The 15,827-nt window shown below is 39.0% G+C and overlaps 1 protein-coding gene across 1 annotated transcript; it reads left to right on the top strand.

The window, feature by feature from the left end:
* The first annotated feature begins 272 nt into the window (after positions 1-272).
* Positions 273-15,329, top strand: LOC134804728 (importin-5). Its single transcript, XM_063777924.1, has 18 exons — positions 273-426; positions 2,121-2,354; positions 2,598-2,740; positions 3,098-3,299; positions 3,421-3,546; positions 3,803-4,014; positions 4,246-4,477; positions 4,560-4,703; positions 4,787-4,906; positions 5,364-5,559; positions 5,799-5,951; positions 6,029-6,202; positions 6,478-6,782; positions 6,861-7,001; positions 7,387-7,606; positions 7,705-8,005; positions 8,173-8,386; positions 13,757-15,329. The coding sequence occupies exons 1-18, from the start codon at positions 346-348 to the stop codon at positions 13,844-13,846; spliced, it is 3,288 nt and encodes a 1,095-aa protein (XP_063633994.1). The 5' UTR covers positions 273-345; the 3' UTR covers positions 13,847-15,329.
* The last annotated feature ends 498 nt before the right edge of the window (positions 15,330-15,827 follow it).

The raw sequence follows: 15,827 nt of genomic DNA, 5'->3' as shown, positions 1-15,827 counted from the left end.
AACGGCATTTTTAAAAGAGCGAGGAGAGAGAAATGATACTAGTTGCTGCGCCGTGAAAGAGAACAGAAAACGTTGGGCCCTTGGTGGAAGCCCACGCCAGTACGAGCTATTCCTAGAACCGCTTCAAGGTCGCGTTGCGGTGCGATAGTCTGTTACGGCCTAAGATCCGCACACGATCTACGATCCACGCCGAGAGTGTAGAGGAGCCATTACTTCTACTTCGGGCAATTCTACCATAGACATTCCATTTTAGGTTTTTATTTTAAAGCACTGGCAACACGTTATATTTATTGGCCACATATTTTTTAAAGAAAAAAGAACGGGCCTTTTCTTTTGAGGCGCAACATGGCTGGAGATCAAGCGCAATTTTACCAGTTATTAAATACATTACTCTCTACAGATAATGACATTCGATCCCAAGCAGAGGTATGTTTCAACTTAAATTTACAGAGATAAATGCATTCTCTCAGTTAACACTACTTATATATCAATATATTTGCTAGTTAACTCGACTGGCAGTCACAGCCTCGTGTCAAAACGTGGTCATGGAGGATTTTTGCACGTTCTCGTAGTCTAACCAAACTTTGTCTTTAATTACTGCATGATAGTTGCACTTTGTGTTCATGATGAAAATATCTTTTTTCCCTTGCCTTGCACCCGATTATCTGTTTAATTGTTCCAACAGTTACTTATTATACGCGTGGCGTCAACTTCCACAGGAAAGCCAGTTAAGAGCTGGTGTTTAAAAACTTCTGTAAGCGTTATGAAAAGCGTTTGCCCAATAGAAATATTGGACTAATTGTACCTATAAATATCTTGAAATTATCTTCTTACACATTAACTCTTGTAAATTATTTTATGTGCCTGGGCTGCATGTCTTTCACCACATTTTTAGCATTATTTAAATGCTTATGTAAATGAAACCTTTGATTTATATTAGAAGTGCCTTATTTAAGGGCAATATTAGAGAAATCAAATGCATATTCTATGTTTATACTACACCTATATTCCTGATGACTCAGTATAATAAAACAAAAATTAGTAATTGCAATGTAAAATTAAATAAAACTTGCATTGTGGCTACTAGACAAGAAATTTATTTATTTTATTCATGAAACACAGATGGGTTAAAAGATGATAAAACATTTAAATGAAAGTAAAAACAAAAAAAAATAAAAACTTTAATAAGTTGTCCTAAGTCAAAGTCCAAAGAACACCTGCTGGAACCCGTTCACAGGCGCAACAATATAATAAACACCCATGAACCAGTAACAGCAGGCATTGGTACTATTGTAGAAAAAGTGAATAGTATACCATTCTATGGATTGAAATAATATTATTATTCATTTCTATTTTTCATCTAGTTGGGGTTAGTGTTAAAGCATTCAGTCCCCTTATTGCCTTTAACATGTCCCAGTGAATTTTTTATATATTTTATGTAATGTCTGGAAAAAATATAAATTGCCTCCATCATTGAACATTTGCACACTATTTTCCATACTTTTTACTGCCCTTAGAAATGGGATATTGCCTGTTAATTGATGTTCAACCCAGGGTTTAGTGACAACATAGTGCTAGTATAGGTGATCGTCCTTTATTTGTTTTAGCTCTGTAAAACATGTAAGTTTTCTTTGTAGGCTGCACTAAGCTATTGCAGTGTAGTCTTGAAAATCTTACAGAAAGTAACTAACAAGATTATTAGCTTCCTTATGATTCATATTCATTTGGATGTCAGTCCCTTGCTAACATTTATACATATAACACATACACACATTGCATACATATAATACTTGTGAGGCATTGCATTCATCACAAGGTGTCATAAAATGTATATCAGTGGTACAGCAAAAAAAATGGTTATGTTTATGTGTGGTTTAAAGCAGTGGAATTCATGTATGTGTAGTTGCTAATTGTTGACTGTACATAGCAGCACTACTTTGAAAATTACTGATGAGTTACATAGAGTTGCTAAATGTCAGTTTTGAATAGCAGTGTATCATACTACATTTGTTTCCAACATAGTAATATGCTGATAATTATTCTTAAAGAAAAATCTAAAATTAAATTTTTAATTTTATCCATTGAATGAACTAAAAAAGTAATATCTGTTTGTGGTGTAGGAAGCATACAACAATATCGCAACTGAGACAAAAGTAGTGTATTTGGTGGGCGCTATACAAAATGGCGATGTCAGTGAAGAAGGCCGCCAAACCGCAGCCGTGTTGCTGCGGCGACTCTTCAGCGCAGACTTCTTTGACTTCTTCCCGAAGCTGCCATTTGAACAGCAAAAGCTGCTCAGAGAACAACTCCTTCTCACTATACAAATGGATCTCAGCCAACAGTTACGCCGAAAAGTGAGTTACACCAAATCTGCCATCTGTAGTTTTTATGTTCTTACTTAATATAAATTAAGATTTGATTCCTATGTAATTGACCATTCAATTAATATTCCAAATTGATCAAGGTAATAATAGCGGTTTATAAGTGTTGCTGACTCATACTTTGGCTATGTATGAATCACACTGGTCTGATACTGTACAAGAGTATTCTAATGAGGACTATATTAAGAACAAACCTTATTAAGATTGTTTTTCCAGATATGTGATGTAGTGTCTGAATTGGCCAGAAGCCATCTTGACGATGATGGGGCAAACCAATGGCCTGAATTCCTACAGTTTATGTTCACATGTGCTAATGCACAAGACTCTAACATGAAAGAGGCGGGCATTCGAATGTTCACGTAAGTTGCTCAACCAAATACATATGTTCTTCTTATAAACAATTGATATAATATGGATCCCCTTGGAGGTCCTGACCTGATGTCTCAGGAAGCTGTGAAACATCAGTAAAACCAAAGAATAAGAAAAACAGGCTTACAAAGAACATTTTTTGTCTCTATAAGGCAGCAAGGGGCACCTTCGAAAGTAGCAACTAGGTGTGTCCCAGCTCCAATGCAACATGCTTTGCAATACATGTTAAATAATGTGTCTCTCTCAGTGCCATCTGATCTTAGCTAGTACTTGAATACTTCGTCAAACACATGCTTACTTTGTAAGAGAAATATTAGTGTGTTATTAATTTATAAACAATATTACAGTTCAGTGCCTGGAGTATTTGGAAATCTACAAAACCAAAATTTGGATGCCATCAAGAGGATGCTATTCACGGCATTGCAGCCCACTGAGACAGAGGCTCTCAGGGTGCAGGCTGTGAAAGCTGTTGGTGCCTTTATCTTGTTGCATGACAAAGAACCTGCAATTCAAAAACATTTAAGTGATTTACTCGATCCAATGATGCAGGTATGAAATATACAGATATTTTAAGCTGGTATGTCTCACTTGCATTTTACTTTAACTATTATATGAATGTAACCATGCAATTCATGCTTTTAAATAAATTATGCTTATTTATATATTACAGGTTGTCGTCCAATCAATGGAGAAAGCTGATGATGATTCAGCATTGAAAGTGTTGATTGAGCTGGCAGAGTCTGCACCAAAATTTCTACGACCACAACTCGAAAACATTTCTCAAGTGGCCATAAAGGTTTGTGATCTAGAACTTTATGAATTGCTTCTTTTGTTCAAGTTATGCGTTTATATTTATATGTATTGATGCATTTCATACTGTTAATTTTTGATTAGAAACAGCAAAATATACAAAAGTGTTTGTGTACTCTAGTAAAAATCTTACCTTTCCTCATCCTACATGTGTAAATAGAAAAAGGAGATTTCAAAGAGAACTATTTATAAAAGCGTGCATATATAGTTGTACCAAGATAGACAATATTTCCTTTTGATAGATGGTTGGAGACAAAGATCAAGAAGATACATGGAGGCAGCTTGCTCTAGAAGTGATGGTAACCCTGTGCGAGACGGCGCCGGCGATGGTGCGCAAGCAGGTGCCGATGGCGGTGCGCATGCTCACGCCGCTCGTGCTGGAGATGATGTGCGAGATCGAGGATGAGCCCGAGTGGGCCATGGAGGATGAAGTCGCTGACGACGACAATGAGAAGTAACCATCTTTTTTAGCTTTGTGAAAACTTCAAATGTAAGATTTCTTTATAGACTGCATTACAAAGTGCAGTCTTTAAAATCTTACAAAAACTAAAATAACAAGATAATTAGCATTCTTATGATTCATATTCATTTGGATGTCAGTCCCTTGCTAACATTTATACGGCATATTTGTATCCACAAATGTTGTATAAATATTGATATATTAACATAGCTCTTAATATTCCAGCAACAACGTAGTAGCCGAATCGGCACTAGATCGCATGTGTTGCGGTCTCGGCGGTAAGATAATGCTTGGGCTAATTGTGAGCGCGGTGCCCGTGATGCTGCAGTCCGAGGACTGGCGACGGCGCCACGCGGCGCTCATGGCGGTCTCCTCCGCCGGCGAAGGTTGTCACAAGCAAATGGAACAGATGCTGGACCAAGTTGTATCTGCAGTACTCAACTACCTGGCCGATCCTGTAAGCTTATTTGAGTTAATTCTGTGATTTTATGACATAATAACTATGCTGCTTGTGAAATGACCTAGGTTTTTGTTTGCAGCATCCTCGCGTACGTTACGCTGCTTGTAATGCTGTGGGGCAGATGTCAACGGACTTTGCGCCAGTGTTTGAGAAGAAATTCCATGACAAAGTGGTTCCTGGACTATTCCCAGTGCTCGACGACAATGCAAACCCGCGTGTACAGGTATTGTTAACAAATCACTTGCAAAGTCTACAATGTGTGAATAATGCAAGTGTTTGAAATAATGACTAATTCCTTCCAAACAGGCTCATGCTGCTGCTGCTTTGGTTAACTTCAGTGAAGATTGCCCAAAACCTATTTTAACTCTGTATTTGGATCCATTGATGCACAAGTTGGAGGCAATTTTAACTGCTAAATTTAAAGAGGTAAATATACTGACAATTGCAGCTGTGCCAGTGTTCGTTAGTGATACACTAATATTATTAAGTGCATCACTTCCATAGCACTGGTAGATTAAGTGTGACAGAAATCCTGAGTTTTCTCTTTAGATAACTCGCTATAACTGTTTACAAACATTTAATTCTGTATGCATCTTACTTGAACAGACCTAAATGTAAACTTTAATTGCTAATATTCATCATTATTTTCGGTACTGAAGCTACCAACTAAGTCAATCATCGTTCATACCTATTGGCTACGTAACATAATATCGCGGGCGTTTTAGATATGTATTTTCGTAAAATATTGACGACCAAGGAAAATGAGCTTGAGCAGCGCGTCACATGCCGCGGTTTTTAGTCTGAATTTCCACGCATTTATTTGAGAAAATCACTATTATGATATCATTAGTAATATAATACAAAGCTAAGAATTCTGTTTCAGTTGATTGAACACGGCAGAAAACTCGTGCTTGAACAAATTGTGACTACAATTGCCTCTATTGCTGACACAGTAGAGAAAGATTTCGTGCCGTATTATGACCGTTTCATGCCGTGCCTTAAATATATTATCGCTAATGCGACCACTGCAGAGCTGAAGATGCTTCGAGGAAAAACCATTGAATGTGTTAGTCTTATTGGTAAGATGTCAATGATATTCATTGTTTTATAGTTAATTACCTATGTAATTTTTGTTAATCTTTGCAATGTCAGTGTGCCAATGGCTCTCACGTGTCAGGAATCTCACGCTCATTAGCACATCAGAGCCCCAGTGAACCTTACTGGTAGTTTTGGTTGTCACTGAGTGGGCATTGCTGCCCCATGCGCCTTTTGAAATCTAGATGTAACCTTCTTGACTTATAACATTCTGGCATCACAGGTTTGGCTGTAGGTGAAGAAAAGTTCTTAGCGGATGCTTCTGATGTAATGGATCTCCTTCTGAAGACCCACACTGAAGGCGAGCAGCTGCCTGCTGATGACCCACAGACCTCATTCCTTATTTCAGCTTGGTCACGCATTTGCAGAATTATGGGTATATAAAACTTTTCACTTTTCTATTACACCATGTTTATAATTAAAAAACTGAAGTAAACATATTGTTAATTGTAGGCAAGAACTTCGCCCAGTACCTGCCCATGGTGATGGAACCAGTGATGCGCACGGCGGCCATGAAGCCGGAGGTGGCGCTACTCGACAACGACGACCTCGAGACCATCGAGGGCAACCTAGACTGGCACTTCATCTCCCTTGGGGAGCAGCAAAACTTTGGCATCAAAACTGCAGGTACTCAACTCACCCGTGTTCTTCTTAAGGCGGGCATATTGTTACGTGCACACTTTAGTTTCGAGGTGTGTCACTGCCAAGATATGCAATATCAATTAGAGGATTTCGCTAACGCCAACCTTCATAGGATGGAAGTCAGATAGTAGCCCTCTATACATTTAAACATAAATTAAAATCATATATGCATTAAATTTTATTACGTTACCTTGTACTGCTCTGCTTTTTTTTAATTAAATGTATTTTTATATGCATAATTAGTTATTAAATGGTCCCAGGGCTTGAAGATAAAGCCTCCGCGTGCGACATGCTCGTGTGTTACGCTCGCGAGCTGAAGGAAGCGTTTGCCGAGTACGCCGAGGACGTCGTCAAACTAATGGTGCCGATGTTGAAGTTCTACTTCCATGACGGAGTGCGCACGGCGGCCGCCGAATCTTTGCCCTACTTGCTGGAGTGCGCGCGCATCAGGGGACATCAGTATATAGAGGGCATGTGGGCTTACATTCTGCCAGAACTGCTTAAGGCTATTGATTCTGAACCAGAGCAAGAAGTACAAGTCGAACTTCTTAACAGCTTGGCCAAGGTTGGTTTATCAAACTAATTTGAAGAAAATAAAACTTGGAGATGGGAAAAGAGTTAAATCATTGCATATTTGTTACAGTGCATAGAACTGTTGGGTACTGGTTGTCTTGGTGAAGACACAATGGCAGAAGTGCTTCGCATCCTCAATAAATTGTTAACCGAGCATTTTGAGCGCGCCACAGAACGTAGACAAAAGCGTGCGGACGAAGATTATGACGAGGTATACATCACATTTTTTTGTTTCTGAGCCATGGATGTTTTCTGTGGTATATATATATCGTAATAAGGTAATGAACGTGGCCCGACACACACTTGGCCAGTTTTTTTAGTTCATACAAAAAAGAACACTAAATAAAAAATACAGTTTGTCTTAAGTACATTTGTATCACTCTACTGGCATTACCTTAAACCTTTCGTATGCCTTGTCACTTGCTTGTTGTATCCGTATCAATCGCTTGGAATAATTTAAAACTTCCAAGGTTACTAATTCAGCTAGTTTTGACAGAGGAATACGAAAGGTTAATTAGTTGTGATTGTCAACATCATTTGAACCGTGTAATTCCGTGTAAGTAAAGATGGCAATTAAATGATGTTCAACATGGCAGGTGGTAGAAGAGCAACTAGCCGACGAGGACAACGAGGATGTATACGGGCTGTCACGCGTGGCCGACGTCCTGCACGCGTTGCTCTCCGCGTACCGCGAGGGATTCTTCCCGCACCTAGACACACTCCTGCCGCACCTGGTGGGGCTCATGGCGCCCGGCCGCCCGTACTCCGACCGCCAATGGGCTATTTGTATATTCGATGACGTCATCGAGTTCGGAGGTATGCTTTCTTCAACATGTGATTACATATACATACCTGTTATGTGATATTCCTTTAACAAATACTTCTGTTTATGTTTGACGTTGCCCCTGTCTCAGGTCCAGCATGTGTGAAGTACCAAGACATTTTTCTCGAGCCGATGCTTAATGGTCTCTGCTCTGCGGAGGCGGAAGTACGGCAAGCGGCGGCATACGGTTGCGGGGTGCTAGCGCAGTTTGGTGGCCCACAGTTCGCAGACGCGTGTGCTCGGGCAGTACCGCAACTCGCAGCTATTGTCGCCGAGCCCGACGCCCGCTCTGTTGAAAAAGTTAACGCAACCGAAAACGCTATATCTGCGGTCACCAAAATAATCAAATACAATCATTCTAAAATTAACAGGGATGAAATTATCAGGCATTGGTAAGTTTAAACGGTTTTTTTTTATTCCCATCACTTTTTATTTTATCTATTTAATTATTAGAATACTCGATTTTAGACTTCAATAAATTAAAATGTGCATGTAAAATATGTGTAATCAAATGACAAGAGACCAAATCAATTGTAACAAAGAAAACTATAAATTCTAGGTTAACATGGCTGCCAGTTGTAGAGGACACGGAGGAAGCGCCGCACGTGTACTCGCTGCTGTGCGAGCTGGCCGCCAGCGGGCACCCGGCGCTGGAAGCGCCCGACGCGCCGCAGCGGGTCATCGCTCTGCTAGCCGAGGCCTTCTTACGGGACGCCGTGCCCGATGACAACCCTGTTTATGCGCAAATGGTTGCCCTACTAAGGCAAATTCAGGTCAGCAAAATCTATGCCTTATTCTTTTTTTATTGTTAACCAAAGTAATACTATAATACAAAGACTTTATTTTGAGATTTTTGAGAGATACTTATACATATAAATGCGTGTGTCCCGAGTGTCCTGACTGACTCATCAACGCCCAGCCAAAACTACAAAAGCTAGTTTGTTTGTATTTTGCACATCAGATTACACTGCACTAATAATGGGTATAAGAAATAAGCATCGATTTTGAAAAATTCAACCCCTAAGGGGGTTAAAAAGGGGATGAATGTTTGTATGGAGTTCAACTTTTATTTTAAGCTAGGAATTAAAAACTTCATAAAAGGGTATTTCATTAAAATAGAAGAAAAAGAAAACCAGCGTTTTTAAACTTTTGAACGCCAAACGGCGCATCCATTTGCCGTGCCACTGACGCCACGGGGGTAAAAGAACCGTGTCCCGATTTGGGCCATGATGCGTCCATTAATGAATCGCATACTAACGGATAGGGGTTTAAGAGTACATTCACGGAGAAATAGTTTCATTGTTAATTGAAGTGAGTATATGATTATAGGCAACCCAATACTGGTGGCTTAATTGTCGTTTATATATCTGAAGATTCTTTATGAATACTCTCAAATCTTATAAAATACTAGACGGGCCCGCAGCTCCGCTCGCGTAAATGAAATAAAGAGTTCGTCTTATGTTTAGTTAAATACCGACATTATTATGTATTCAACCCTGCCATGGTTTAAAACTGTGATAGGGATTTCTTATTTGTAGCCGTTATTTGGATAACTCAAATCGCAAATTTGTCAAAAAATGATGTGATTTGATAAAAGGCAAGATTGTATTTTTAGGGTTCCGTACCCAAAGGGTAAAACGGGACCCTATTACTAAGACTTCGCTGTCCGTCCGTCCGTCCGTCCGTCCGTCCATCCATCCGTCCGTCCGTCCGTCCGTCTGTCTGTCTGTCACCAGGCTGTATCTCACGAACCGTGATAGCTAGACAGTTGAAATTTTCACAGATGACGTATTTCTGTTGCCGCTATAACAACAAATACTAAAAACAGAATAAAAGAAAGATTTAAGTGGGGCTCCCATACAACAAACGTGATTTTTGACCAAAGTTAAGCAACGTCGGGCGTGGTCAGTACTTGGATGGGTGACCGTTTTTTTTTTTTGCATGTTTTTTCCGTTTTTTTTTGCATTATGGTACGGAACCCTTCGTGCGCGAGTCCGAATCGCACTTGCCCTGTGTTATTTCATCTACACGTATTTATTTAAAACTTGTTTCAAGATAAAATTATTATTTGTTCTTATAAGCCTAGTTGCAAAAACGTTCATTAGATTAATTTTCGCCTTAAGACGAATATGGACGACCACCGCCCTTAAATCGCCTTTTCATACAAACATAGGTAGTCTAGTCCTCTCGGTGTTGCGATAGCTCTCGCCAGTCGCCATGGCCGAGGTTGAGCAGGTCTTGAGCAACTACGTCGTTTCAGCGGTACCTAGGACGTCCACTCGGGCGTCTCCCATTTTGTTGTCCCAAGTACCTGCGCTCTCTTCACGGCACGATCCTCTCCCATTCTCTCTAAGTGTCCGAGCCACCACTGAATTTAGCCGCTTTTGTCTCTCAATATTTCGCCACTATATCGGACCACATCCTTATTTCTATGTCAACAAAATTATATTACGATATTTGGCTGACTGCTGACTGTACATTTGCTTATTTTTATCAGGTCGCTCAATAATATCTGAACATGCACTTTAATCTACCTACATAACTTACTATCAACTTTGTATTTTTATCTCATCTCAGCATTCTTAGCCCGTTCCCCGGACGAATGGCAATGTTTGCCGAAGCCGTGAAAGTCAATCTGAATAATATAACTCAAAAATAAATTTAAAACAACAAAATACAAATTGATAATTATAATATAGTAATTACTTTGATTGATAAGAATTATAAGTCATATTATGACATAAATCACTCGTATGGGCTCTATAGACTAAGGTTGAGGTTGACAGCACTTTTTATTTTACTTCGTGTAAAAAAACTCAGAAATACCTGTATACCAACATGACAAACATAATTTAGTTTACTTTAACTTACGGATTATTTGCTTATGTATGATGGGGGTGTAGAGTTGAACGGCAGACATAAGATCATTGGCTATGCTGATGACCTGGGGTTATTGGCTCAAAACAAAAGGGATCTGGAAGCCATGGCTAGAATTGTGGAGCAGGAAGGGGAGAAGATAGGTCTCAGAATCAATCACCAGAAAACTGAATATCTCCAAATGAAAAGGTACAAGAACACCAGAGTGAAAAGAGAAGACCTAGTAGTCGGAGCAACCACCTACAAAGGTGTGGATCTTTTTAGGTACCTTGGTTGCACAGTAACTGATACCAACCGAAGGGAGGAAGAGATAGATATCCGAATCCAAAACGCCCTAAGATGCTCGGCAGCGCTCCATCGAGTCTTAGTGTCCAAGCTGATCAGTAGACCGACCAAGATTCGAGTCTACAAGACTGTAATTAGACCAATTTTGATGTATGGGTGTGAAGCTTGGACGCTGACTCAGAAAGAAGAGAGCAAGCTCTTAGTGGCGGAGAGGAAAATCTGGCGGAAGATTCTGGGGCCTATCAGAGAGGAAGATGGGACTTGGAGGCGAAGGAAAAATAGGGAGCTAGAGGAGCTTGTTGCGATGCCCAATATAATTGGCGAGATCAAAGCCACACGACTCCGCTGGCTCGGTCACCTGGAGAGGATGGGGGAGGATCGTGCTGTGAGAAGAGCGTATGTGGGGCACCCGGGCGGAAAACGTCCGTCGGGGCGTCCCAGATACCGCTGGAGTGACGAAGCCCAAAAAGACCTGTCCGCCCTCGGAATACCCAACTGGCGTGAAGTGGCGCAGAATAGGGCAGAGTGGCGCTCTCTTGTGTCAGAGGCCAAGATCCTCTTTGGGTCACTGAGCCAGTGATGTGTGTGTACGGATTATTTGGTCTAATCTGTAGCACCGCCAAACGAAAGCAACCGAGAGTTGCCGAGAAATGGCCGATGTCGTAAAATGAAGATTGTTATGAAAATTTCTTTTCCTTATTGTAAATTAAATACGCATCGGAAGCGATAGTTTTTATGCTCTAGTTCTATTCCCATATGTAGATAATTGATTTGAACAGGTTTTTCTTATCATACGTGCGTCGTATTCGAGAAACGTGTCAAAAACTTTTTTAGAAATTTGTAAGGCGCCATCTCGCACGAGATCGTACCGTGTACCAAAAAGAAGGGAAGAGGGGAAATGGTCGGCTCCCCAGGTCTAATCTATGCTATATTTCTTCATGCTTTTAGCAACTAGGGCAAGTTATGTATCGTTTTTGTATAATTTAGGGACGAGGAATTCATTTTTGAAATAATCGTTATACCTTTTCATACAAAGAAACGGATTTTTGCACAATAAATGAAAATTATATGTATTTTTTTAGGACAATTTTGCCTTTAAATCACAGTGTGTCGATTTGTACTAAATAAATAAAAAGGAATAAATAAGCTAAATTGTACAATTTATAGTTCGTTTTTTTTAGCAATAGAAAGAACTCCACAGAAGCAAGCGTGCAGTTTTTATCAGGCTCTTTAATTGTTAATAATTATTGAATTATCTAATGTAGCATGGTCAATACATATAATTTACTTCAAATTATTACCGCTAAAAGTGCTGGATTTGGAACCACAAGCTTACTTCTGCGAAGTTCTTTCTAATGCTAAAAAAACGAACTATAGCTCATTTATTCCTCATTCTAAAAAGTATCACTTTAAAATAGGCACTCATATATATTATTGTGAATAATAATTTGTTGCGCGTGGCGGTGAGGATTTCCATTTAAATTGAATTATGGCCAAAGTCAAACATTTAAAATGTTAAAAAAACACTGAATCTGGCATTTGAAAAGTATGAATACAATGTTTTAATATTTTACAGATAAATTACAGGCGATATTTTTACAAATGAAATGGGTTTCTGCCGCCCTATCATAAGGCAGTAGACTTTTTTGCTAACAAGGTATGCCCACCAAATACGCTCATAAGAACGATATATTCTATCGATATAGGCTATGCACTATCTAATGATATATAAGTTACTTCGGGACGCGTCATGGCCCAGTACCTATACTATTTATCTGGGACACGGTTCTTTAGTTTTGTGAATAAATAATGCCAACCTAAAAGTGGGGTGTTTTTCAGTAGATTATCATCAAAAAACGATCGACGTCAAATGCCGTCTTTGGCGTCGTAGTCACGATTTTGCGTTGACGTCAATTGCCGTCTGTGGCGTTCAAACGGTAAAAATCCTCCCGTAAGGTGTTGAAAGTTGAAACTTTGTAAATAGGCATAGATATTTTCTTTACAATATACATACTAATTTATTATGTGTATTCTATTGTATTAATAAACATATAAGAATACAAGTGATTTCAACGCGTTTGAAAATTAATCCCCTACGGCGGTTAAAAAGAGGTTAAAAGTTTACATCAGGAATGACAATGTTTTTGACGTCCGGCATTTGATACTTCGTAGACAAAGAGAATTAGAATTGCTATTATTTTCGGAAATAATCGCTCTAAATAAACCCAACCCCCTCCCCCCCCCCTCTAACTTTTGAACCATGGGTCCAAAAAATATGAAAAAAGAATCGTGAAACAAGAGCTTAATAAATACTTTCAATGACAGCGTACATGATCGGTTTTTGGGTTATTGCAAAAATAGTACATTGTGCAACGTGGGAGGGGTAAGTGAAATTTTGGAGACGACGGCTTTTATTCCCGACAGCCGTAGGCTGAAGGATATTAAAGACCCGAGTTTGCAATTTTCTTACCCCCGGAGTTACACACAATGTTTTTCATTACACTTGGCAAGAAAAAACTAAATATTAAGCAATATAATTCTGAAATACGGCGACATTTCAAACATTCGTCCGCCATATTGTCATTTTTGACAGGTTAGACATGGGTTAGGAGAATGGTAACTAGGTTTCGTAGTTACAGTTATATACTACATTGAGCATGGCCCGACATGCCTTTGGCCGATTTTTTAAATTATTTATTTGAAATCTATCGCTCGCTCAATATTACAAAGTTCTATGTTACATTTTCAAGATAATTTAAATTCGACTTACTGTCACTATGGCAATGTTCAAATTTCAGTTCGATAAAAGTGAAACATAAAACTCTGTAATGTTGGGCCAGTGATATGTTTCGATATTCAGTCATTTATTGCCTTCATAGGTACATAATAAGGTGTTACATAATAATTCTGATCAGCTATAAACCCTGTAAGGGCACTGCAACTAAAACGTTCAGTACCTAATGTGAATGATTTGTTTACAGAGCAATGCTGAACTGTTCAACTCGTGCCTGGTGCAGCTGAGCAATGAGCACAAGGAGGCGTTGCAGATGGCACTGTCGCACGTCGCCTAGTACCCCTCCGTTTCACTGTTCCTACACCTAGATTTGTTATGCCACGGATATGGGCTTTCATAAGTACCTTTACGTTTTGGTAGACTAGCTGTGTCCGCTGCACCGCCCGGTTGGGGATTGGTCTGAGTCAAAGCCGGATGGAGTTTCCCTCTGGTCTGGGTGGAATTACAAAAATAATGTAGCCTTAGACCACCCTAGGACATAATCTTGCTATGCGATACTTTTCATCAAATATGTATTTTTTTTTATTTGACAACGAGGTATAAATCGAAAACCGATGTACAAAGCCCTTATTCGTGCCAGACGTCTAGGTATGTACCTATGACTCATCACCGCGATCCTCTACCGCTCACTACTCGTTTATTTTTTTGTAGAGCACTCCGCCTTATCGTCATTTTCCGTAGCCTGTAACGCTGCCTTTATGTCTGCCTTTTATCATTTAAACGTGTCATATCATATCATATGGTTCCTTGCATTAATCTGTTGCAAATATTGTTTTAGTAAATATGTTAAACTACAAAGACGATAAAACTTATCTAGAATATTATAGGAAATGTTTATACCTATTTATCACTGGAAGATTTTCTTCGATCTCTCATTAAAAAAAATGGGCTGACAAATAAATTACTGTGATATACTTTTATATAAACGTTTAATTTCGATTTGCAGCCATTATTAATTATCTAACACATCTGAAAATACATTCGACGTAGACTTCTTTTGTTAGGATACTTGCTTTTTATATTTTTCGTATGTAATGTAATTTTATAAGGACATTTTTTGATGCAGAAAAGGCTCTTATTTTCATAAATATGTAAACATTTGGCTACCATAAGGTAGCGGTTTCTGGCGATGGATTCTTTGTTGTGTAATAACTTTGACATCAACGTCTTGTTTATAAACAATTATTATAACTAATAAGTACAGTAGAACATCGGTAGCTTCTCATGCTGAGATAAATACCATTGATTGATGAATAAAACCGTACATCGACCGCTAAATTATATTTTTGTATTAGGTAGTATAACAGGCTGTGATAATTTTTGCAATTATGATACCTATGTTTGTTATTGAGATCTATTATTATAAAAGAATACATTTTTTTTGTATTATCTCAGCATAAAGCAATCTAAGAAACCTGATAGCTAATTACATAATTGTATTTAAAGTTTACATTCTCCTAGCTGTCGGTTTTCTACTGTGCCTGTTACAGGTGCGCCGGTTAGCTGATACGTGTCACATGTGTGGGCCGCGAAGTACCTACGTAATAATTACAACCATTCATTTATTTGGCTAGTCGTGATACCGACTTCATTACAGTACTTTCTAAAGATCTAGAATAATAATAGTAGTGACATGCGTGTGCATAAACTTTTGTGTCTTCCCGGCCCGCGTCGCTATTACACGTAACGTCTCGGTTAAGCAGTAAGCCTGCATATATTATTACGCATTTGTTTGACTAAAATTAAAAGTAATTGACATTTTACAATTGTTTAATTTTTTTCATCGATTCTAGTTTAAGAACTATGTACTGTACCGCGGTGCATTTCATACTTGAAAGCACCACTAGTACTAATATAGAGAATATAGTGGAGACTGGAGAGGCCAAGTTGAAGAGTAGCAACTTTAGTAGGACTGAAAAAGTTTATACCGATAAGGGGTATCGTTAGAATCATCATGGTCTACTGATTATCAAAATGCATGTTGTCACCAGTGGAGGATTGAGTTTTTAGGTTTATTCCCACTAGTTACCACCAAATGGGGAAAAAATGTTATACTCTTAACAGGTGTCACGTGACCGTAAGATTCATAAGACTGACACGTGACCTGATCGAAAAACTGTTACAATGTCATTGAGTTTTTCTTTATTGATATAAATGCCATCTAATGAGTTTCCCTCTAACTGGTACTAATATAACTCGAGCAGCGAAATGCTAAACTCGAGTACCGCATTCACTGCCAGGGGGCGTGGCCTAGGAAC

This window comes from Cydia splendana, chromosome Z (assembly GCF_910591565.1).
Source record: "Cydia splendana chromosome Z, ilCydSple1.2, whole genome shotgun sequence".
NCBI classification, from domain to species: domain Eukaryota; kingdom Metazoa; phylum Arthropoda; class Insecta; order Lepidoptera; family Tortricidae; genus Cydia; species Cydia splendana.
This window is presented reverse-complemented; position numbering and strand designations above follow the sequence as displayed.